Here is a 25,968-nt window from a genome sequence, read left to right as displayed (position 1 = left end):
GCTTTATTTAAAACCACATTTCTATTTACATTCACGAGGTCACGTACACTAACAGAAATCTGTTTGCCAAAAATCGTTTTAATCCATTTATTTAGATTGCTGTCGCTTTTTCATTATTTAAGATTTTTCTATTCTGTTCTTTGTATTTTCTGGTCAAAAGTCTGAATTTTATGGCCATAGTATGTATCATTTATTTACTTTCAGAAAGAAATAAGTAATTAAGATCGCGCTGTTTGAAGTTTTACAAATAATTATGTGAAAATTCGACCGTTTTTATAGAATTTTCCCTACATTACTGTCGATATCTTATTAAAAACGTTATAGAATTCAAACTGTATTACTTCTTAAGCGGTGTTGAAAACTTGAAGAAATAATATTAAAAAATGAATACACTACGCGCATTTTTTTTTTTTTATGCCCCCGAAGGGAGGCATATAGTTTTTGAACCGTCTGTCAGTCTGTCCGCAATTTTCATGTCCGGTCCATATCTTTGTCATTGATGGATGAATTTTCAAATAACTTGGCATGAATGTGTACCACAGTAAGACGACGTGTCGCGCGCAAGACCCAGGTCCGTAGCTCAAAGGTCAAGGTCACACTTAGACATTAAAGGATAGTGCATTGATGGGCGTGTCCGGTCCATATCTTTGTCATCGATGGATGGATTTTCAAATAACTCGGCATGAATGTGTACCACAGTAAGACGACGTGTAGCGCGCAAGACCCAGGTCCGTAGCTCAAAGGTCAAGGTCACACTTAGACTTTAAAGGATAGTGCATTGATGGGCGTGTCCGGTCCATATCTTTGTCATTTATGGATGGATTTTCAAATAACTTGGCGTAAATGTGTACCGCAGTAAGACGACGTGTTGCGCGCAAGACCCAGGTCTGTAGCTCAAAGGTCAAGGTCACACTTAGACGTTAAAGGGTAGTGCATTGATGGGCGTGTCCGGTCCATATCTTTGTCATCCATGGATGGATTTTCAAATAACTTGGCATGAATGTGTACCACAGTAAGACGACGTGTCACGCGCAAGACCCAGGTCCGTAGCTCAAAGGTCAAGGTCACACTTAGACGTTAAAGGTCATTTTTCATGATAGTGCACTGATGGGCGTGTCCGGTCCATATCTTTGTCATTCATGCATGGATTTTAAAATAACTACGCATGAATGTGTGACACAGTAAGACGACGTGTCGCGCACAAGACCCAGCTCCGTAGGTCAAAGGTCCTAAACTCTAACATCGGCCATAACTATTCATTCAAAGTGCCATCGGGGGCATGTGTCATCCTGTGGAGACAGCTCTTGTTTTTGTACGTGTTGATTAACAAAAGTAACGTTGAGCGATGTAAATTAGATAATTATTACGATAGGTCGCACGTGCTCGTGGAATGGAAAATTACCGGCATGATGTTTTGTATCTTTACGATTCCCGGGTAAATTCCAGTCAAGCCAAATGATAAGTTTGTTGATGTTTTTCACGATGTAATTTCTGAATTTTGGTAAAGTTACGACGTAAAAACACTTTTCCTAAATTTCCAGAGTGGACTGGAATTAATAAAACTGATTTTAACAAAGTAAGGAATTCTGTAAATGAAACACTGAAAAAGTATTTAAAGGAAGACTATGTTGATACAGGAAAACGACTACGATACTCGAGACATTATGATCGAGACTTAGTGCATCCTGGAGAGAAGGAAGGAGGAATCAAAATGTTTAAATCTACAATATATCACTGTTTTAGCAAAACATTGAATTAGTATTGATACGTTAAAGTACATGAAAAATAAAAAATTACACTGAATGTACCTGTTTTTCTTCAATTTTTCAATTTGCAATTATAACGACCAGTATGAAATTAAACAAAAGCTTATCATATTTAACTGCACTTACCTTGTCAGACATTATTTGTCACATGTCGCATATGTGTGCTTACAAATATACTGATTAATTGATATAATCGATAGGTGTGATAATCCAATCAAACTCTATCAGGACTAATCAGAGGCACGTGTTTGTTACACTGCATATATTCAAAGGATCTCAATTGTGCTTTGCAAGTAAGCGCAGTAAACGTTTTTATATTTATATATTAAACATAATATAATTCTTTTGAAAACTGATTTTTAGTAATTTATTTTCTTCTGAAATTATCAAATTAAACATGAAGAAATAATTCAGTTAGTTCTAATAATAAACATACGGCCGGTTCTTTCCGATCAGCGCGGTTTATGCACTGACATGTGTTTTGTGTATAATTCATTTAAAAATTGAATATTGATATTTTTTTCTCAATTAATTTTCTTTTTTATTAAAATTTGTTAAACGAAATGCGAAATATGAAGAAATAATTAAATAATTTCCAATTATAAACATGTGACATGCCCTTTCCGATCATGTTAAAAATAAAATATTGAAACATTGTCATGTCCTTTCCGATTAGCGCGGTTTATGCCACTCGTATTTTGTCTATAATTCATTTAAAAATCAAAAATTGCTATTTTATCATTCATAGTTTATTTTCTTTTTTATTTGTTAAATGAAATATGAAGAAACAATTAAATAAGTTTCAATAATAAGCATGTGACATGCCCTTTCCGATCATGTTAAGCCCTTTCCGATCCGCGCGGTTTATGTCGGGACCCGTATTTTGTTTATGATTCATTTAAAATCGAATATTGATATTTTTTGTCTTAAATTATTTTCTTATTATTTGAAGAAACAATTAAATAAATTTTAATAATCAACATTCCGGTATCTAGTCATAGCGACGTAAGCGTAAAACATTTCCGTAAGATTGTAAAGTTATAATCTCGTATACAGAATTAACTTTTAATAAACTTCTCTCAAATATTTATTCATATTTAATCTGATTGAACATGGTTCTACAACTTACAAAAAATGATAAAAAGTGTTTATTTAAGCGAATACTATTTAGTTTTTAAAAAAGGACGAGTGCATTTATGTTATGGAAACTTCCCGTGCGCTCGCCAAACCCAAATCTCGTATAAAATCGTTTTGCGTTAAAGTATTTTATTTTCCTTTTGTAAACTTATTATTTATATTATACACGAATGATTTCTGCAATAAACCCTACAAAAATACCATTTATTAATAAAATACGGGTGTATTTCGGTTATGGAAATTTCCCGCGCGATCGCCGAACTTCATTCTCGTATGAAATCATTTTGCGTAAACGTATTTTATTTTCCTTTCGTATGTTAATTATTTATGATATATATGATTGAATTATATCAAAAACCCTTCAAAAATACCTTTAACTTAAAAAATACAGGTGTAATCCGGTTATGGAAAGTGTATTCCGGTTTTTAGGTGGATTCCGGTTTAATGTGTGACCGCTGTCAATTGCCTTTTACGTCAGTCCGTGAAACATGATTTTCATTTATTTGACGATATTAGTAATTACATCAGTCAATGATGACATGTAGAGGCGGAGCTAAATAATTTTGCCGATAAAAAACATCATGCGTTCTACATCCAAAGCTGTCATTGGTTTATCCCATGTTTAAATTAAAAGTCAGAGATCGAGAGACATGTGGCAGCCTTATGTAATGGATGTTGAATCGATAATCCCTCAGTTGGTGACATGCTGTGTATTGTGTATTATGAATGGAAACGGCTGCAGGTAATGTTGATTTTTAGGCTAGATAGAGAGTACTTTAGACAAAAAAATACAGATTTAAAAAAAAAAACATTTATGGCAAAATATTTTTCAGCCACTTTTTTATTAGCCCACCATCATCAGATGGTGGGCTATTCAAATCACTCTGCGTCCGTGGTCCGACGTCCGTCCTTCCGTCCTTCCGTTAACAATTTCTCGTTATCGCATCTCCTCAGAAACTACCAGGGGGATTTTGACCAAACTTTGTCAGAATGATGTATTGGTACCCTAGTTGTGTCCCCCTGAAAATCAGACTGGTTCAACAATTCTTTAGTGGGTTATGGCCCTTTGTTTATTTCTATAATTTACATAGATTTATATAGGGAAAAACTTGAAAATCTTCTTGTCCAAAACCACAGAGCCTAGAGCTTTGATATTTGGTATGAAACATCATCTAGTGGTCCTCTACCAAAATGATTCAAATTATTTCCCTGGGGTCTAATATTTTCCCCGCCCCGGGGGTCACATGGTTTATATAGACTTATATAGGGAAAAACTTTGAAAAACCTCTTATTCAAAAACACAGGGCCTAGGGCTTTGATATTTTGTATGCGACATTATCTAGTTGTCTTCTACTAAGATTGTTCAAATTATTCCCCTAGGGTCAAATATGGCCCCGCCCCGGGGGTCACATTGTTTACATAGACTTACATAGGGAAAAACTTTGAAAATCTTCTTGTCCAAACCACAAAGCCTAGGGCTTTGGCATTTGTAATGTAGCATCATCTAGTGGTTCTCTACCAAGTTTGTTCAAATCATCCCCTAGGGTCAATTATGGCCCCGCCCTGGGGGTCACATGGTTCATATAGACATATATAGGGAAAAGCTCTTAAAATCTTCTTGTCAGTAACCTACAATATTCAAGTTTGGACCACCTGTATGGTTTTGAGTGGCAAGATGAACCTTGACACGAGTTGACCTTGATTTTGACCTAGTGACCTACTTTCACATTTCTGTAGCTACAGCCTTCAAATTTGGACCACATGCATAGTTTTGTGCACTGAAAAAAACTTTAACCTTGATATTGACCTAGTGACCTACTTTCACATTTTTGAAGGTACAGGCTTCAAATTTGGACCACATGCATAGTTCTGTGTTCCGAAATAAAATTTGACCTTGATTTTGACCTAGTGACCTTCTTTCACATTTCTCGAGCTACAGCCTTCAAATTTGGACCACATGCATAATTTTGTGTACCGAAACAAACTTTGACCTTTACATTGACCTAGTGACCTACTTTCACATTATTGTAGATACAGGCCTCAAATTTGGACCACATGCATAGTTCTGTGTTCCAAACTAAAATTTGACCTTGATTTTGACCTAGTTACCTACTTTCACATTTCTCGAGCTACAGCCATCACATTTGGACCTCTTGCATAGTTTTGTGTACCGAAATGAACTTTGACCTTAAGATTGACCTAGTGACCTACTTTCACATTTCTGTAGGTACAGGCTTCAAATTTAGACGTACATGCATAGGATTGTGCACCGAAGCAAACTTTGACCTTGACATTGACCTAGTTACCTACTTTCACATTTTTGAATATACAGGCTTTAAATTTGGACCACATGTATAGATTTGTATTCTGAAGTGTAATTTGACCTTGGTTTTGACCTAGTGACCTACTTTCACATTTCTAAAGCTACAGCCTTCAAATTTGGACCACTTGCATAGTTTTGTGTACCAAAATAAACTTTGACCTTAAGATTGACCTAGTGACCTACTTTCAAATTTATCAAATTACAGCCTTCAAACTTGATGCACATGCATAGTTTTGTGTACAAAGAACTTTGTCCTTGAAATTGATATAGTGACCTACTTTCACATTTCTCAAGCTACAGGTTTCGAATTTTGACCACATGCACAGTGTTTTGTACGGAAATGAAATTTGACCTTGAGCTAGTCAATAAGTCTTAAAATTTTGGAATTCTCAAAAATGGCACATTGGTGGGCGCCAAGATCACTCTGTGATCTCTTGTTTTTTTTTTTTGCCATTGGCGTATTTGGCAAATTGCAGCGGAAACCCTGTATTGCACATTCGCTTTTAAAAAATTAAAGAAAAAACTTTTTTATTGATTTCCTCTCAACAATTTAAGGAACCGAGAACGATCAGATAGTGATGTGTCACATGGCGCGAAAACATGACGTAATGCCATGACAATCTCTGCTTCAGACGCTATAATACACCGACACACTTCTTTTAGCTCTTTGAGGGGGTATTAATTGATGATGAAAACAAGGCCAATTACTTAGTTTATCAACAGAATAATTACAGATAATTGTTAATGGTTTTTTTTTTGCTTTCAACACGTGTCGGGTTTCTTTGAGTCATATGAAGTTATGACGTCTACAACGTCACAATTTATCTGCTAGAATTCGAGGTCCACTAAAGTCTGAGCAGGATTGCTAGATTTTAGCAGTTGGTGGACCTGCTGGCAACTGCTGAATAAAGTTAAGGTCGAGGCCTGTGCAGTCGGTGAATCTTTATGTCAACTTCCTCAGACAAAAAAGTACCAACCTCTTTGGAAGTTACAATGTACAGACTAAAGGTTAGGTTTAGTTAGAACACAGGTTTAATAGCTTCAAAGTCGTAGGATACTCTCCTAGTCCAAATAATAGGACGTTTCGGGACAGCTTGATAACTTTTGACTGTCGCTGTCTCCGTCACGTCCAAACTTATTCTACATATTTTTGTTAGGAAATCCCCAATTAAAATCCGTTGGGAACGCTTTCTGGTATATGTTCGATGATGTACAAAGTATTTGTAATGATTACATCTCTGATGAATTTATGTTGACATTAAAGCATAAACTTGCCTTGCTGACATTTTATGAATGTATGTTTTGTGTTTTATCAGCTCACCTGCCACATAGTGACAAGGTGAGCTTTTGTGATCACCCTTCGTCTGTCGTCAGTCTGTGCGTCAACAATTTCTTGTCTGCATGATAGTGGTTTCATTTATGATTTTATTTTAACCAAACTTGCACATAACTTGTATCACCATAAGATCTCGATTCCTTTCTTGAACCGGCGAGATACCTTAATAGGTTCCAGAGTTATGGCCCCTGAAAGGGCCAAAATTAGTTATTTTGACCTTGTCTGCACAATAGCAGCTTCATTTATGATTTGATTTTAATCAAACTTGCACACAACTTGTATCACCATAAGATCTCGATTGTTTTTTATATACGCCCGAAGGCACATATTATGTTATCACCTCGGTGTCTGTCTGTCTGTTGGTTAGCAATTTTCCTTCCGCTCTGTAACTCTTGAACCCCTTGAAGGATTTCAGAGAAACCTGACACAAATGTTCACCTCATCGAAACGACATGCAGAGCGCATGTTTTGGATGGCTCACTTCAAGGTCAAGGTCACACTTAGGGGTCAGTGGTCATATGACTTTGTTTTGTGTGTATATTGCTCTGCATTTGCGTTGTTGCATTGCAGTGCTCTTGTTTTTATTTGGCAGATCCTTCTTTTGTTCACTAACAATAATTTTTTTTTAATTTCTTCCTTTTTATGTTACTATAAATAGCTTATTTAGTAACTGTTTTGTTATTGGCCATAGGAAAAACCGAGACCACTTTTCTAAGGTACAACATGGATGATACCTCCAATTTTTAGGTGTATTTTGACAAATATCTGTACCTTGTAAGAATTTTTTTTTCTTTTTGGTTAAACTTCTTCAATTTCTTGTCCTTAAGTGCAATGATAACAGGTGAGCGGTAGAGGGCCATTATGGCCCTTTTGTTTCTGAAATTTAGTGTCATATCAGCAGCGTGCTGTTGAAACTGGTGTCAGGGTAGATATCTCCTCGCACCTGTCACATTATATTTTGAAGATTTAAGTCTCTGGTCTTATTTAAAATTATGGATTAAATTCAACCCATACGAAGTTTCTACATGAATATTAATGTTACATTTATTAAAGCAAGTAAGTCTGACCAGTAAATTATGACTTTTTATTTTTTAAAATCTTCGTTTTCCTAACAGTAAAATGCAGATACAGGTAAGGCTTAGAGGGATGGCAACTATAAAATATCAGATCACAAAATAAGTCATCCCTATAAGCCAGATGAGTAAAGCTAGGTACTCTCCCAACCCCCTCCCGCAAAAAAAAACTGAAAAAAGCCCACTTATTGTAACGTTTGCTATGTCCAAGAGAATGGTATATCTATAATTTAACAGATAATCTGCTCAGCAGACACAAGAACATTGAAACAATGTCGGAATTCTACATTGGAACATTGTTGAAATATAGTAGATAATATAATTATAGTAAAATAATAATTATAGTATATACAGTACACAACTTGACAAGTAAACAAACATAAACAGTAGATATTAAAATATATTTCTTTGTTTCTTGACGATTCAAATTGGTCTTAAATTGCAAATTTGTTTTGAGCATGCTCAGACGACCAGAGCGTGCGCAAACATCCTGTGCAGCATCAAATGATACATGTACATTTTGTAGGGTAAATTAATGTAGATTTCTGACATATTGCAGCAGTAACCTTTCTTAGAGGCACTATAATATGACCACTTGAAAGAGAGTTCATTTTTAGCTCGACTATTCGAAGAATAAGTAGAGCTATCCTACTCACTAGGTGTTGGCGTCACACCCTGGTTAAGTTTTTCGTACCAGTCCACATTTTGACAAAGTCTTTTGAGATAAAGCTTTGAAACTTTCAACACTATAGGCAAGAGTACATAACTCTGTCAAGCATTTTGACTGAATTATGGCCCCTTTTGACTTAGAAATCTTGGTTAAGTTTTTCGTACCAGTTCATATTTTGACAAAGTCTTTTGAGATAAAGCTTTGAAACTTTCAACACTTGTTTCCCATCACCATGTCCACTTGTAGGCAAGAGTACATAACTCCATCAAGCATTTTGGTTGAATTATGGCCCCTTTTTGACTTAGAAATCTTGGTTATGTTTTTCGTACCAGTCCACATTTTGACAAAGTATTTTGAGATAAAGCTTTGAAACTTTCAACACTTGTTTATCATCACAATGTCCAGTTGTAGGCAAGAGTACATAACTCCATCAAGCATTTTGACTGAATTATGGCCTGTTTTGACTTAGAAATCTTGGTTAAGTTTTTCGTACCAGTTTATATTTTGTGTAAAGTGTTTGACATATCGCTTTGAAACTTTTATATCTTGTTCAGTATAATAGTCTCTATCAATAGGCAAGAGTACGTAACTCTCTCGTCTTTTTTGGCTGAATTATGGCCCTTTTTGAACTTGGAAATTGGTTCTGTTTTGTATATGTCCATGTTTTGTCAAGACTATTTGACATATGCCTTTTAAACTTTAAACACTTGTTTATCATTATGATTTCCATCTGTAGGCAAAAGAACATAACTCTGACAACTATTTTGACTGAATTAGGGCCCTTTTTGGACTTTGAAATTTGTTCAGTTTTTCTTACAAGTCAGCGTTTTGTCAAAACTATTTGAACTGTGGCTTTGAAACTTTTAACACTAGTTTATCAACATAATTTGCATCTGTAGGCAAGAGTACATAACTCTGTCAACTATTTTGACTGAATTATGGCCCTTTTTGGACTTGGAAATTAGTTAAATTTTTCATGTAAGTCCATGTTTTGCCTAACATATAACTTAACATATTTGCCATCATGGTCACACATTGCCATTTAGTGCAAGACTTATCGAAATCCACAAATACAGGAACATTTTTTGTTTAATCCATTTTTTTGTTTAGTCTGAAAGTCTATGGAAATATTTTGACCCCATTCTTCAATCAATTCTTCGAATTGTCGAGCGCACTGTCATCCGACAGCTCTTGTTATTTGTTTGAATTTTCTTTTGAGAAAGGGGAAAAATCATACTATTTTATTAGGGGAATGAGGCCCATATTCGGCCAAAAAAACGGTCATATGAGTCTGTGTAGCTTCTTGTCCGTGTTGTAGTCTTCCATTGAAAGGATTTTACAATAACTTGGCATAAATGTTCACCATAGTGAGACTACGTGTCATGCGCAAGACCCAGACCCCTAGCTCCAAGGTCAAGGCCCCCTTTAGAGGTCAGAGGTTAACAGGGTCTGTTTTGTGTCCTGTCCATAACTCTGCCATCCATGAAGGGATTTTGAAATTACTTGGCATAAATGTTTACAATAATGAGACGATATGTCATGCACAAGACCCAGACCCCTAGCTCCAAGGTCAAGGTCACACTTAGAAGTCAATAGTTAACAGGGTCTGTTTTGTGTCTTGTTCATAACTCTGCCATCCATGAAGGGATTTGAAATAACTTGGCATAAATGTTCCCCATAATGAGACTACGTGTCATGCGCAGGATCCAGACCCCTAGCTCTAAGGTCAAGGTCACACAAGGGGTTAAAGGTTAAGATGTTCTGTTTCTTGTCCGGTCCATAACTGCCATCGATGAAGTGATTTTAAAATTACTAGGCATGAATGTTCCCTATAATGAGATGACGTGTCAGAAATGTCAACAGCTCATTTCCTTATCACCACTTCTTGGTGGTGCTGCTAGGGTTTAGTAACAGTGTCAGAAAACAAGTGTATTTTCAGAAGTTTTCATATACACAATCTGTAAATTTATAGACTGAATTTTCAAATAATCTGTAAATACACCTCTTTCTTAGACCAGACTAATGTTTAGATGTAAAAAAAAAAAATAGAAAAATTCTGTAGATGTATACTAAGGCGTCAGACTGGAGCTAAAAATAGAAAATAGTTTTAAATAACTTCCTATGATCTACTTGGAGGATCTTCATAAAATTTGGCCCGCCCGCTTAGCTCAGTAGGTAAGAGCGTTGGTCTACGGATCGCGGGGTCGCGAGTTCGATCCTCGGGCAGGGCTGATGTTCTCCGTGGCTATTTGATAAACGACATTGTGTCTGAAATCATAAGTCCTCCACCTCTGATCATTCATGTGGGGAAGTTAACAGTTACTTGCGGAGAATAGGTTTGTACTGGTACAGAATCCAGGAACACTGGTTAGGTTAACTGCCCGCCGTTACATGACTGAAATACTGTTGAAAAATGGCGTTAAACCCAAAACAAACAAACAAAATCTTAAAATTTGTTCTTTGGCATCTTTGTAAGATCTTTTTCCAAGTTTGCCATAATGCTGGCACTTGCCCTACAATATACAGTTGTTATCATTTATGACTCAGTATGTCATACATATATATTTATTTAAGGTGAAATGGTCACGATCAGTTGAGAGACTTAGGGCCACAATGGTCCTCTTGTTATTCATTTGATATTTATATGATTACACATTTTTTATTACAGAGCAATTTTTCATTTTCAGGTGCAAGTTTTACAAAATATATGGAAAAGAGAGAAGAAATAAAAAGAGGTATGTATTGCTTTTATTTTTAACAGATACTGCTAGTACATGAATAAGAGATTACAGTGAAACACCGCTCGCTCGAGGTCGCAAGGGGATGAGTAAAATGCTCGAGTTATCCATGGTTTCGAGCGACCCAAACATTGACCAACATACGAAGAAAATTGAAGTTTGTTTTACCAATTGTCATCGAGACCATTTGCAGAGGAAACGGTGATGCGTAGTAATAACACACTCGTGACATTTTCACAAAAACATATTGCAAACGTTATTTATGATAGATCGTAAATGGCACATGTGAAGAAACAGCTAAGACATTTTATTTTCATGTTTTTTTTTTATTTCGAATACTGTAATCGAATTCGCAATTTTCTTCTCCAAATTAAGATCTCATAATTATTATCTCAATTTTATGAAAAGGCTGTTTTTTTTTCCTTTATTTGCATGCAAACAACTGTTGATTAAAATATTAAGACCTCATAATTATCTCCTCGATCCCGCAGAAAAAAAGTAATAATTAATAACAATTTTGATCAGTAAAATTTTTCTTCCACCTTTCATCAATAATTAATCTCATTATCAGGTCAAATATACCGACAAACATACATTTAAGATAGTTGGGGAATAGACCATGCAATTCTCACGGCGTGCGAAAATTTTAAATTAACCGATACATTCTGACCGCCGAAGGTGTGAAAAATTTTGACACCTCTGCTCGAGTTTGCCATAAGCAACAAAGAGTAAATTAATACACAGGGACCAGGTGTCATGCTCGAGCGATCGAGTTATCGATGCTCGACCCAGCCATGGTAATTTCACATAGAAAATAGAAGGAAATCAGCCGGGACCACATGAATTGCTCGAGCGAGCCCGGGTGCTCGAGTCATCGATGCTCGAGCGAGCGGTGTTTCACTGTACTTGATATTTAGTGGATACTACTTGTAGGTGAATTTATAAGAGATTAATTGATTTGTAGATACGACTAGTATATGAGTAAGAGAGTGTATTTCATAGGAACAGAAGTTAGTGAACCAAATTTCCAGGCATGCAATTTTTTAAAAATATACAGTTTAAAATTGGTATCTCGGATTCCAAGAAATCGGGTGTTTTACTTTGAGATGATAAAAATTCAACTTAAAATGATACTTTGTGCACATTATTTATGGCACGAGACTTGACCATGTCTATCAGTCTGAATTTGGGGTAAATGTGTCCGAGATAGTGAGGGCCCAACCCTTTTGCTTTTTACTGTATCATAAAAGGTTTTGTTTTTTGTATATACATATATATATATATATATTTATAAGCAATTAAATATGCTTAAACTTGATAGTTTCGATGGTAGTTTTTATGCCCCCGAAAGTGGGGATAAAATCGCACTGTCCATGCGTCCGTCCTTCCATGCGTCCGTGTAAATTCTTGTCCAGTCAATAACTCTGCCATCCACGAAGGGATTTTAAAATAACTTGGCATAAATGTTTACCATAATGAGACATCGTGTCGTTCACAAGACCCAGACCCCAAGCTCCAAGGTCGAGGTCACAGAGGTCACTAAGTTAACAGGATCTGTTTCATTTCTAGTTCATAACTGTCATTCATCAAGGGATTTTGAAATTACTCGGCATAAATGTCCCCCATAATGAGACGATGTGTCATGCGCAAGACCCAGACCCCTAGCTCTAAGGTCAAGGTCACACTGAGAGATTAAATGTTAACATGGTCTGTTTTTTGTCCGGTCTATAACTCTGCCATTGATTTTAAAATTACTTGGCATAAATACTGGGGGGCATTTGTCACTAATAGTGACAGCTCTTGTTTCTCTATGAATGATATTGTGAATGCATGCTATGGAAAATTAGCATATATATTGGAAACAGTGACTTTACTGTCACAAGCTTATACTTTTGTATATCCTCTGTCAACAGTTAACTATCTAAATACAGTTTTCAGATATTTACAACTTGTTTTATATCATCTTATCTTCAGCAGCTGGCCTTTAACCTGTATACTTTATAAAAAATTGTATTCTACTGAGTTTAAGTTCTTAACACTTTGTAATTGCATGTGTAAATATTCTTGACAATAAACATTTTACAATATACATTTATGATATGTTTAAGTCTGTTGGTTGTATACATACCATAATTATATGAAATTCAAAGAAATATAAACACTGTTCTTGTTAGTGGGTTTTCAGCTTTGAAGAGCACTGTCTTTGTTTGTTTGTGATGCTAATTTTCTGAAGAGAGAAACAAAGTGATTTGAAATTTTAATGAACAGAACGATTCCAAACATTAATGATTAATGAAAGCGTAACATGAACTGGTACTGAGGAGGGTTTTATTCATGTGTTTTCAAGTAGCAGTTATATGTATGTAATTCCATCCTTGGTGAACTGATTGATTTAATGTTCTAGTGAACTTGGATGTTGATCCATGATTTTTATTGCTAATAAAATTTAATGTACTAGCTAAAACCTGTTACCACAGGTACATATTCTGTTCAACAAAATGCTTACAGAGCAAGTTGAAATAGGTTAATTGATACTCCACCAACTGAGCTTTACATGTATATTGTGGTTTATATACTCCCCTTTCTGGTTTCCTTGGCCCTTTTATGGAAAATGGCATAAAAAATGACATCAAAAGTTTGTACGGTAAATAACCATGTATAATGCGCATACTCTTGTATAACATGCACCCCCCGCACTTGCGTTTGGCAGAAGATTTAAATGTCCAGTCGAGATAACTGATGTCAAAATAGAGTAAATTTTGAAATCGGGATTGAAAATTTAGTTGAGATATTGAAAAAATGGAAATATCCAAATCAAGATATCCGTAAGTTGAGATATTAATAAGAAGGAAAAAAATTGGGTCCGGGAAAATCCACTCCAAATATCGAAATAACCAAAGTCGAGATAACAGTTGGACTGTATATTTATATTTATTTATATAGAAATGATTTGGTTTAAAGAAAAATAAACCACTCTTATTAGCTCATCTGATTTTTAGCTCATCTGATTTTTTGAAAAAAAATGATGAGTTATTGTCATCACTTGAGCGGTTGTCGGCGTCGGCGTCTGCGTCGGCGTTGCCTGGTTAAGTTTTATGTTTAGGTCAGCTTTTCTCCTAAACTATCAAAGCTATTGCTTTGAAACTTGGAATACTTGTTCACCATCATAAGCTGACCCTGTATAGCAAGAAACATAACTCCATCCTTGCTTTTTGCAAGATTTATGGCCCCTTTTGTACTTAGAAAATATCAGATTTCTTGGTTAAGTTTTATGTTTAGGTCAACTTTTCTCCTAAACTATCAAAGCTATTGCTTTGAAACTTGGAATACTTGTTTACCATCATAAGCAGACCCTGTACATCAAGAAACATAACTCCATCTTGCTTTTTGCAAGAATTATTGCCCCTTTTGGACTTAGAAAATCAGTTTTCTTGGTTAAGTTTTATGTTTAGGTCAGCTTTAATCCTAAACTATCAAAGCTATTGCTTTAAAACTTGCAACAGTTTTTCACCATCATAAGTGGACACTGTACATCAAGAAACATAACTCTATCCTGCTTTTTGCAAGAATGATGGCCCTTTTTATACTTAGAAAATCATGGGTAGTACAATAGTTCTATTATACAAAAAAAATCAGATGAGCGTCAGCACCCGCACGGCGGTGCTCTTGTTTGAAAAAAGAATGGTGAGTTATTGTCATCACTTGATTGTCGTCTGTGTTGGACTTGCCTGGTTAAGTTTTATGTTTAGGTCAGCTTTTCTCCTAAACTGTCAAAGCTATTGCTTTAAAACTTGCAACACTTGTTCACCATCAATAGCTGACTCTGTACAGCAAGAAACATAACTACATCATGCTTTTTGCTAGAATTATGGCCCCTTTTTGGATTTACAAAATATCAGATTTTTTGGTTAAGTTTTGCGTTTAGGTCAACTTTTCCCCTTGGTATGGTCAAAGCTATTGCTTTAAAACTTGGAGCAGTTATTGGCCATTAAAAGCTGACTGCACAGTTAATACTGTAACTCTACTTTGCTTTTTGCAAGAATTATGGCCCCTTTTGGACTAAGAAAATATCAGATTTCTTGGTTAAGTTTTGCATTTGCACATAAAAAGCTGACTCTGTACAGCAAGAAACAGAACTCCATCCTGCTTTTTGCAAGAATTATGGCCCTTTTGGACTTAGAAAATATCAGATTTCTTGGTTAAGTTTTGCATTTAGGTCAACTTTTCTCCTTAACTGTCAAAGCTATTGCTTTAAAACTTAAAAAATAGTCTATAGCATTCAACTACCATAAAGGTAACACTCCTGTACGCTGGCCCTATAGCTCGAAACCTTGTTGAAATTCTGCAACTCTTCTTTAGTCTATGAACTTCCAAAGTCTTCTTTTTTAGCTCACCTGTCACATAGTGACAAGGTGAGCTTTTGTGATCACCCTTCGTCTGTCGTCAGTCCGTGCGTGCGTGTGTGCGTCCGGGTTCCAGAGTTATGGCCCCTGAAGGGGTCAGAATTAGCTATTTTGACCTTGTCTGCACAATAGCAGCTTCATTTATGATTTGATTTTAACCAAACTTGCACACAACTTGTGTCACCATAAGATCTTGGTTCCCTTCTTGAACCAGCCAGATCCCTTAATGGCTTCCAGAGTTATGGCCCCTGATAGGGCCGGATTTAGCTATTTTGACCTTGTCTGCACAATAGCAGCTTCATTTATGATTTGAATTCAATCAAACCTGCACAAAACTTGTGTCACCAAAAGATCTTGGTTCTGTTCTTGAACCGGCCAGATCCCTTAATGGGTTCCAGAGTTATGGTCCCTGAAAGGGCCAAAATTGGCTATTTTGACCTTGTCTGCACAATAGCAGCTTCATTTATGATTTGATTTTAACCAAACTTGCCCACAACTTGTATCACCATAATGTCTCGATTCTTTTTTATATGCCCGCAGGGACGTGTTATGTTATCGCCTCGGTGTTCGTCTGTCTGTCTGTGTGTTGGTTAGCAATTTCCCTTCCGCTCTGTAACTCTTGAACCCCTTGACAGATTTCAGAGAAACTTGACACAAATGTTCACTCATTAAAAGGATGTGCAGAGCGCATGTTTCGGATGGCTAAATTCAATGTCAGGATCTCACTTAGGGGTCAAAGGTCATATGACTTTGGTTTATGTGAATATTGCTTTGCATTTGCGTTGCATTGCAGTGCTCTTGTTTTTATTTGGCAGATCCTTCTTTTGTTTGCTTACAATATTTTTTTTATTTCTGCCATTTTATGTTACTATAAGTAGCTTATTTAGTAACTTTTTTATTATTAAAACTGAGACCACTTTTCTGTGGTACAACATGGATGGTACCTCCAGTTTTTAGGTGTATTTTGACATATCTGTACCTTGTAAGAATTTTTTCTTTTTGTTTTTGGTTAAAGCAATGGTACTCAGGTGAGTGATATAGGGCCATCATGGCCCTCTTGTAATAATTTATCCGCCCTGACAGGGTAAGTGGAATAGTCTCCTTCAAGGTACTGGGATGAATTATTAGTTGAATCCTCGATGTGTCTTCTTCAACCGCTGGATACCGAATGCCTTCTCCGTCATCCATCTACCTATTTATACCCAGCAGACGTGCTATTTTTAGAATTTGTTTCTGATTGGTCCAAATTTAAACATAACATTTTACAACGAATAATTGCTCTATCAAATATCTGGTTCCCTTTAACTTTTGTATATGACATAATGTGTGATGCTGGGATCCAGCTATTCACATAATGAACCCAAATAAGCCACAAATGACCCTAATTCTATTATTTACAGAAATTCAACAATAATAATAGCAATGATTACATGAAAAGGGAGTCAAGCACTATCTGTGCCAGGGCTCCGGAAATTTTGGTAACTCAGTCGGTCTGAAACGAAAATCCTGATACGGGCGCTACCCCACCCACTGCATTACCAATATACCATATTTGTAATACGTGATAGAGTAAAGAAATAAGCATGTCATGCATTAAAAATGAGTTACCGGTCACCGTGATTTACCATACAATGAAGACAGTTATTCAGTGTTATGTGTGATCGTTACTTTGTATAAATTTCGATGTTTTTCCGAGAAAATACTTGCAAGGATAAAATTGCCAAGGCATTGACACCGTGTACCTAACTGATCTAAAAGCCAACGCACGTGGCACGTGACTTCGGTACTGTATACACGGCAGATGCTTTGTGATGTTTCCTTATTCTTTGAAGGAATTTTATAAAATACAAAGCGTCAAAGTGAATTTGTCAGCACATATTCTCTGCTAAACATCCTCAGTATTTTCAGATTACTTTGCCGCGGACCAAATTTATATGTTATGTGAACGCTGAAATCGAATTTCCCGCATGTAAAGTATCAAAAGGTCACACGGGTTGGCCACGGATATTTCACTGACGTACTTCAATAAGCAATTACATTTTATAAAGTAATATGTTCTCTTCTGATGTAAACAAAATTTCATTTTGAAACTTTTTTTAAAAGACTGATTTGATAAACAGCGCCACTCCGGTTTTCTTTATCATTTGTGTTTGCTAGTCCATTTTTTCTTCTGTTTTTAGCTCACCTGAGCAATGCTCAGGTGAGTTTTTCTGATCGCTCGATGTCCGGCGTCTGTCTGTCTGTCTATCATCTGTCGTCCGTCAACATTTAGCTTGTGTATGGGATAGAGGTATTTTTCAACTGATCTTCATGAAACTTGGTCAGAATGATAACCTTGATGAAATCTAGGCCGATTTTGAAAATGGGTCATCTGGGGTCAAAAACTAGGTCACTAGGTCAAATCAAGGAAAAACCTTGTGTTATGTGATAGGGCTTTATTTTTCAATTGATCTTCATGAAATTTGGTCAGAATTATTACCTTGATGAAATTTAGGCCGAGTTCGAAAATGGGTCATCAAGGTTTAAAAACTAGGTCACTAGGTCAAATCAAGGAAAAACCTTGTGTATGTGATAGGGGCTGTATTTTTCAATTGATCTTCATGAATATTGGTCAGAATAATTACCTTGATAAAATCTAGGACATGTTTGAAAATGGGTCATCTGGGATCAAAAACTAGGTCACTAGGTCAAATCAAGGAAAAACCTTGTGTATGCAATAGAGGCTGTATTTTTCAGTTGATCTTCATGAATTTTGGTCAGAATGATTACCTTGATGAAATCTAGGCCGAGTTTGAAAATGGGATCAAAAACTAGGTCACTAGGTCAAATCAAGGAAAAACCTTGTGTATGCGATAGAGGCGGAATTTTTCAGTTGATCTTCATGAAATTTGGTCAGAATGATTACCTTGATGAAATTTAGGCCAAGTTTGAAAATGGGTCATCTTGGGTCAAAAACTAGGTCACTAGGTCAAATTAAAGAAAAACCTTGTGTATGCAATAGAGGCTGTATTTTTCAATAGATCTTCATGAATATTGGTCAGAATAATTACCTTGATGAAATCTAGGTTGAGTTTGAAAATGGGTCATCTGGGGTCAAAAACTAGGTCACTAGGTCAAATCGAAGAAAAACATTTTGTATGCAGTAGAGGCTGTATTTTTCAGTTGATCTTCATGAAATTCGGTCAGAGTGATTGCCTTGATGAAATCTAGGTGGAATTTGAATATGGGTTATCTAAGGTCAAAAACTAGGTCACTAGGTCAAATTAAAGAAAAATCTTGTGTTTGTGATAGAGACTGTATTTTTCAATTGATTTTTATGAAATTTGGTCAGGATGATTGCCTTGATGAAATCTAGGTCGAGTTTGAATATAGGTCATCTGAGGTCAAAAACTAGGTCACTTGGTCAAATTAAAGAAAAAACTTGTGTATGTGATAGAGGCTGTATTTTTCAATTGATCTTCATGAATTTTGGTCAGAATGATTGCCTTGATAATGGGTCATCTAGGATAAAAAACTAGGTCACTAGGTCGTATATAAGAAAATGCTTGTTTAATCGCAAGAGACCAATTTTTTGGTCCAATCTTGATGAAAATTGGTCAGAATATTTGTTTCCATGAAATCACTAGGTCAAACATGTTTTACACAGTTATGATGTATTTCTTAGGTGAGTGACCTAGGGCCATCTTGGCCCTCTTGTTGTTTTTTCTTCTTTTTTTTTGTACAGTGTACAGTGGGTTGCAAAGACGATTTTCTGCACTTGTTTCAACTGGAGCCCCAACAAATGAATCATGTAATTTTTACAAATCAAGTAATTATGTCTCCCACCACACAGTGGTGTGGGAGACATATTGATTTACTCCAGTCTGTGTGTGTCTGTGTCTGTGTGTCTGTCACAAAGCTTGTCGAACATTTCTCATCCGATTTTCACCAAACTTGAACAAAATGTGTTTGACCATAAGACCTCGGCCAACTTCGATAACTAGCCAAATCGGTCCAGGAGTCTTGGAGTTATGGCCCTTGAATTACCAAATATCGGTCTTTTTACTCTTGTTTACTCTTGTCCGCACTCTAATTCGAATATTTCTCGTCCAATCTTCACCAAACTTAAACAAAATGTGTTTGACCATGAGACCTCAGCCAAGTTTGATAACTAGCCAAATCAGTCCAGGCATTTTGGAGTTACAGCCCTTGAATGATCGAAAAATTGGCCTTTTTACTCATGTCCGCACTCTTAATCTTACATTTCTCATCCGATCTTCACCAAACTTGAACAAAATGCGTTTGACCATGAGACCTCGGCCAAGTTTGATAACTAGCCAAATTGGTCCAGGCATTTTAGAGTTACGGCCCTTGAATTACCGAAAAAATCCGTCTGTTTACTCTTGTCCGCTCGGTAAGTCGAACATTTCTCATCCGATCTTCACCAAACTTGAACAGATTTGATTTATGGCCCTTGAATTACTGATTGGATCCACTCATCCAGACCATCTTATTGGATCCACTCGTCTAAAACATCTAGAGAAACTAACATTTTTCATAGGGGCAGTTGTGGGAGACATGCGCTTTTCTCAAAAGCATCTCTAGTAATAAAAATGTTTATATCTGTTTCCCGTGTTATGTCTCATTAAATGCAGTTACCATTTGTTTTTTACCCGTGATCAAACCTATAGCCTTTTGAAATAAACCATCTGCCAGACATGTAATGTTTGCAGACACGTTTATTGATTATCCGAGGGTGAGACCAACAATTTCCTGCTTGGCAGGTGATCGTGTATTGAGATTTCAGACTGAAATTTATACTTATCTCCATTTTTACGGGACCAATTTTTTTCGTTTTTTCACCACGAATCGGTCTGAAAAGTCAAAAATTGGTCCCAAACCTGCAAATTTCCGGAGCCCTGATCTGTGCTTATGTGTCACGTTATCAGTATATCATATATACAAATGATAAGGTAGTTGTCTATAATTATTACATTGTCAATATAATGTGAATAGCATAATAGATACACAACAGAAAGTATAAAAAACACCATGCTAGTTTGTATATTATTTAGTTTTGTTTGAGTTTATATTATAAAAGAAAACTTTGAGCTTTGAAGCTGCAGGTCACATTCTTCAGCAAGGCAAAATGATTCTTTTTTTTTTATGATTTAAACAGAGAGATATAATTCATCTATCTCAATCTTTGTCTTATCTTGTGAAGGCAGCTGCTACAGTTGTATATTGATACAAGGGAGGTTATGTCTTGTAAAGCTCATTGTAGGTTATATAAGGTTGTTTCCCTTGAAATAATGTTGCTTTAGCTGGACATTAAGGATAATGTTTTTTGAGGTGCCTCTGTTGTCCATCCCCTGAATGATGCTCCTAGTGGAACAATGTACTTGATGTACAAAAATTTAAAATTACACATTTGATTGAAATCCTTTTGATTCTCTATCATTCTTGGAAAATTTGATACTTTTTTTTACTTAACTTTCTGGTCATGATATGCTGTTAGTGTAGGTGGATGGTCAGGCATTCATCCTTGCTTGTCCGTCATTCATTGTCTGTTGTCCTGGGGGGTGTCAACTGAAAATTTACTTACTGAATAGCAAACAGTGCAGACAGAGATGAGACTGCACGGATGTGTAGGCTCATCTTGGTCTGCACTGATTGCAAAGGCAGAATCACTTGCTGCTAGCAGGCTAAAGGTTAAAGGTTATGACTTCATTGAACTTACAGTGTAGCAGTTCCTTGGATAAATTTCTCAGTGAATATACTTGACTGTACTTAATGTCTGCCAGGTCTAAAAAAAAAAAAAAACTTAAAAAGCCCTCTCCTAATAGACCTTGCCTCATGGACTGCTGGGGGATGTACTCTTCTCTTGGCCAGAAGTATCCTTTTATGGACATGTTTCATGTTTGTCCAAATGGTTCAACTAGATTGACGAATTACCTGCTGGATGATTCTTTACATAGACACCTATAAAGAAGGAAATCAAAAGATCAAGGTCAGGTTAGTATCTAAGGACCTCATTGTCAGAATAATTTGAATATTTAATATATTACTGATATAACAAATAAACACAGATAGTACTTTACCCCTTTTTAGCTCATCTGATTTTTTGAAAAATAATGATAAGTTATTGTCATCACTTGAGTGGTTGTCGGCGTCGGCGTTGCCTGGTTAAGTTTTATGTTTAGGTCAGCTTTTCTCCTAAACTATCAAAGCTATTGCTTTGAAACTTGGGATACTTGTTCACCATCATAAGCTGACCCTGTATAGCAAGAAACATAACTCCATCTTGCTTTTTGCAAGATTTATGGCCCCTTTTGTACTTAGAAAATATCAGATTTCTTGGTTAAGTTTTATGTTTAGGTCAACTTTTCTCCTAAACTATCCAAGCTTTTGCTTTGAAACTTGGAATACTTGTTCACCATCATAAGCAGACCCTGTACATCAAGAAACATAACTCCATCTTGCTTTTTGCAAGAATTATTGCCCCTTTTGGACTTAGAAAATCAGTTTTCTTGGTTAAGTTTTATGTTTAGGTCAACTTTTATCCTAAACTATCAAAGCTATTCCTTTAAAACTTGCAACACTTGTTCACCATCATAAGGTGACCCTGTACAGCAAGAAACATAACTCCATCCTGCTTTTTGCAAGATTTATGGCCCCTTTTGGACTTAGAAAATATCAGATTTCTTGGTTAAGTTTTATGTTTAGGTCAACTTTTTAGCTCACCTGAGCACAAAGTGCTCAGGGTGAGGTATTGTGATCGCTCACCGTCCGGCGTCCGTCCGTCCGTCCGTCCGTCCGTCCGTCGTCCGTCCACACTTTCCTTTAAACAACATCTCCTCCTAAACCAACAGGCCAATTTTGATGAAACTTCACAGGATGTTCCTTGGATGGCCCCCTTTCAAAATTGTTCAAAGAATTGAATTCTATGCAGAACACTGGTTGCCATGGCAACCGAAAGGAAAAACTTTAAAAATCTTCTTCTCAAAAACCAGAAGACCTAGAGCTTAGATATTTGGTGTGAAGCATTGCCTAGTGGACCTCTACCAAGTTTGTTCAAATCATGACCCCGGGGTCAAAATTGACCCCGCCCCAGGGGTCACTTGATTTTACATAAGAAAATCTTAAAAAATCTTCTTCTCAAAAACCAGAAGCCTTAGAGCTTAGATATTTGACATGTAGCATTGCCTAGTGGACCTCTACTAAAATTGTTCAAATCATGACCCCGGGGTCAAAATTGACTCTGCCCCAGGGGGCACTTGATTTTACATAGGAAAATCTTCAAAAAATTTCTAAAAATAAACCAGAAGGCCTAAAGCTTAGATATTTCACATGTAGCATTGCCTAGTGGACCTCTACAAAATTTGTTCAAATCATGGCCCCCGGGGTCAAAATTGACCCCGCCCCAGGGGTCACTTGATTTTACATAAGAAAAATATTTAAAAAATCTTCTTCTCAAAAACCAGAAGCCCTAGAGCTTAGATATTTGACATGTAGCATTGCCTAGTTGACCTCTACTAAAGTTGTTCAAATTATGACCCGGGGTCAAAATTGACCCCGCCCTAGGGGTCACTTGACTTTACAACGGAAAATCTTCAAAAGTTTTCTAAAAACAAACCAGAAGGCCTAGAGCTTAGATATTTCACATGTAGCATTACCTAGTGGACCTCTACAAAATTTGTTCATATCATGACCCCCTGGGTCAAAATTGACCCCGCCCCAGAGGTCACTTGATTTTACATAGGAAAATCTTCAAAAATTTTCTAAAAATAAACTAGAAGGCGTAGAGACTAGATATTTGACATGTAGCATTGCCTAGTGGACCTCTACAAAATTTGTTCAAACCTTGTCCCCCGGGGTCAAAATTGACTCCGCCCTAGGGGTCACTTGATTTTACATAGGAAAATCTTAAAAAAAAATTCTAAAAATAAACCAGAAGGCCTAGATCTTAGATATTTGACATGTAGCATTGCCTATTAGACTTTTACAAAGTTTATTCAAATCATGACCCCTGGGGTCAAATTGACCCTGCCCCATGGGGTTACTTGATTGTACATAGAAAAATCTTCAAAATTTTCTAAAAATAAACCAGAAGAGCTTAGATATTTGACATGTAGCATTGCCTAGTGGACCTCTACAAAAAGTTTTCAAATCTTGTTTTTAAAGTTACTTAAAGAAAATTTCAACTATATTTTCTCATAATTCTTTTGATTGATTTCTATTATGATCTTTTGACCTTGAAGACTTGTCCTTAAGTGCAATGATAACAGGTGAGCGATATAGGGCCATCATGGCCCTCTTGTTCTCTTAAACTATCAAAGCTATTGCTTTGAAACTTGCAACACTTGTTCACCATCATAAGCTGACCCTGTACAGCAAGCAACATAACTCCATCATGCTTTTTGCAATAATTATTGCCCCTTTTGGACTTAGAAAAATCATTTTCTTGGTTGAATATTATGTTTAAGTCAACTTTTCTCATAAACTATCAAAGCTATTGCTTTAAAACTTGCAACAGTTTTTCACCATCATAAGTGGACACTGTACATCAAGAAACATAACTCTATCCTGCTTTTTGCAAGAGTATTGGCCCTTTTTAGACTTAGAAAATCATGGGTAGGACAATATTTCTATTATACAAAAAAAAATCAGATGAGCGTCAGCACCCGCAAGGCGTTGCTCTTGTTTCAGTGTATCATCACTATAATTATTGAATTGCTGTACATAATAAGATTTGGGTCATTTATGGACGATTTTGGGTTAATTACAGTGTTATCTGGATCTGGATCCCAGCATCACACATTATATTATATACAATAGTTAAAGAGAACCAACGTTTGTTAAAGCAAGTACCCATTGTAAAATACTAATGCTAATTTGGAGCAATCAGAAACAAGTTCTATAAATAGCACCAATCAAAGCTCACTTCTGATAAGGTATAGATAGGTAGATGGATGACAGAGAAGTGATTCTGTATCCAGTGATTGATGTAGACACATCGAGGTTTCCAGTACCTTGATGAGAAAGTTATTGCAACTACGCTGTCAGGGCGAATAAATTATTAAAATGAAGATATTTTGCCTTCATAGACTAAAGAAGAGTTGCAGAACTGTAACTAAGTTTTGAGCTATAGTGCCAGCGCATAGGAGTTTTACCTTAACAGTAATTGAATGCTATAGTTGATAGCAAAATTTTAATATAGGCGGTAATCTACTGATCGAGACAGTAGGAGAGTTCCAGCATATAGACAAGGTTCAGCGTTATAGTCGAAGTACAGCCAAGACATCAGAGTTTTACTTATATGATAGTTATGTAATAGTATATAGCATCCAGGTCAGGAGTCAGGGCAAACATATTGAGTTGCAGCTTTAATTAAGAGGACATAGGCTGAGCATCTATGCTATAGGACTCGTATGTTGTTGATTCAAAGACATTGTCTGACGGGAACTTCAACAAAAAGACCAGTCAAGTCTAGTGTCTCCAGCCTATAGCCTAGGAGTTTGAGCTGATTATTATTAGATGAAGATTGTTAGTTTGAAACATTCAGTGATTTGCCTGATCCCAGAAATTATCTAGCTCATTACTGAAATCATTACAAATCATTGGTATACAAATCATTTGGGCAAGGTAGCAAGAGAAAAATTTATATATGAGATATATGGTCTCACCAGCTATATGTTGAACAAAGAACATTCTACATCGTTTGTCAGCTAGTCTAAGACATTGTCACCTTAGCGATTGGATCCATTACATTGTTCAAGAAACTAAAGGCGTAGGCGCACACCTAGGTCATATAACTCATATCCTGACACTCATTATCCAAGTTGTTGTTGTGTTTGCTTTTGATTGCCTCAGAATATTTACGTTCTAAACCAAGCATTTAGATGAAAGGATTTGAAACTTCTTATATATTTAAAGTAAAGGTTACAAGTAGGGTCATGCAAACAGCCAGAAAATGTGCGAGTTTGCAGTGAATTAGCTGTAATGACACCAGCAATTTAAAATGGTAAAACTCAATCACATCTATTTTCATACATTTCCTATCATTAAACAGGGAGCCATTTCACATTTCTTATGCAGTAAATCAATTTACATTTGTATATTGTGGCACAATCCTTTTCGATAGTGTAAAAAATAAAATTGGTGTCCATTTTAGCTAAAACAGCAATGATCAGCTGCGCATTATTCAGAACAGTTGCTTCTTTCTTTATGTAAGTTTTGTCATCTTTTGGCCATAATCAAAACTTTTTACTTAATTGAAAAGCAGTTGCCTTTGAAGTCTGCAAATAACCCGACTGATTCTGACGTTTCAAAGAATTTGAAAACAAAGTATATGGAGATGTGTAATATACTCAGCCTTGCTAAAAGTGAGGAAAGGTGCTTGCAAAGGTGGATTGGTAAATAATGAAGTTGGTATCATTTAAAGGTAAATCTGTTGTTTCATACCCCTTCACTGAAGCTCTTGGCTACAAATATTTAAAGCAGGTAAAAAATAATGAATCTGATAATTTTGATGTAGATAATT

At 36.1% G+C, this 25,968-nt stretch overlaps 1 protein-coding gene across 2 annotated transcripts in view; it reads left to right on the top strand.

The window, feature by feature from the left end:
* Positions 1-25,968, top strand: part of LOC123529149 (centrosomal protein of 41 kDa-like) — an 83,636-nt gene that overhangs the window by 3,325 nt on the left and 54,343 nt on the right. For both annotated transcript variants that reach the window (XM_045309367.2, XM_045309368.2), the window contains exon 3: positions 10,993-11,040. In XM_045309367.2, coding sequence (XP_045165302.2) covers positions 10,993-11,040 — 48 coding nt within the window. The remainder of the gene's footprint in view (positions 1-10,992; positions 11,041-25,968) is intronic.

Source organism: Mercenaria mercenaria, chromosome 13 (genome assembly GCF_021730395.1).
Source record: "Mercenaria mercenaria strain notata chromosome 13, MADL_Memer_1, whole genome shotgun sequence".
NCBI classification, from domain to species: Eukaryota; Metazoa; Mollusca; class Bivalvia; order Venerida; family Veneridae; genus Mercenaria; species Mercenaria mercenaria.
The sequence above is the reverse complement of the archived record's forward strand: the minus strand, read 5'-3'. Positions and strand labels throughout refer to the sequence as shown.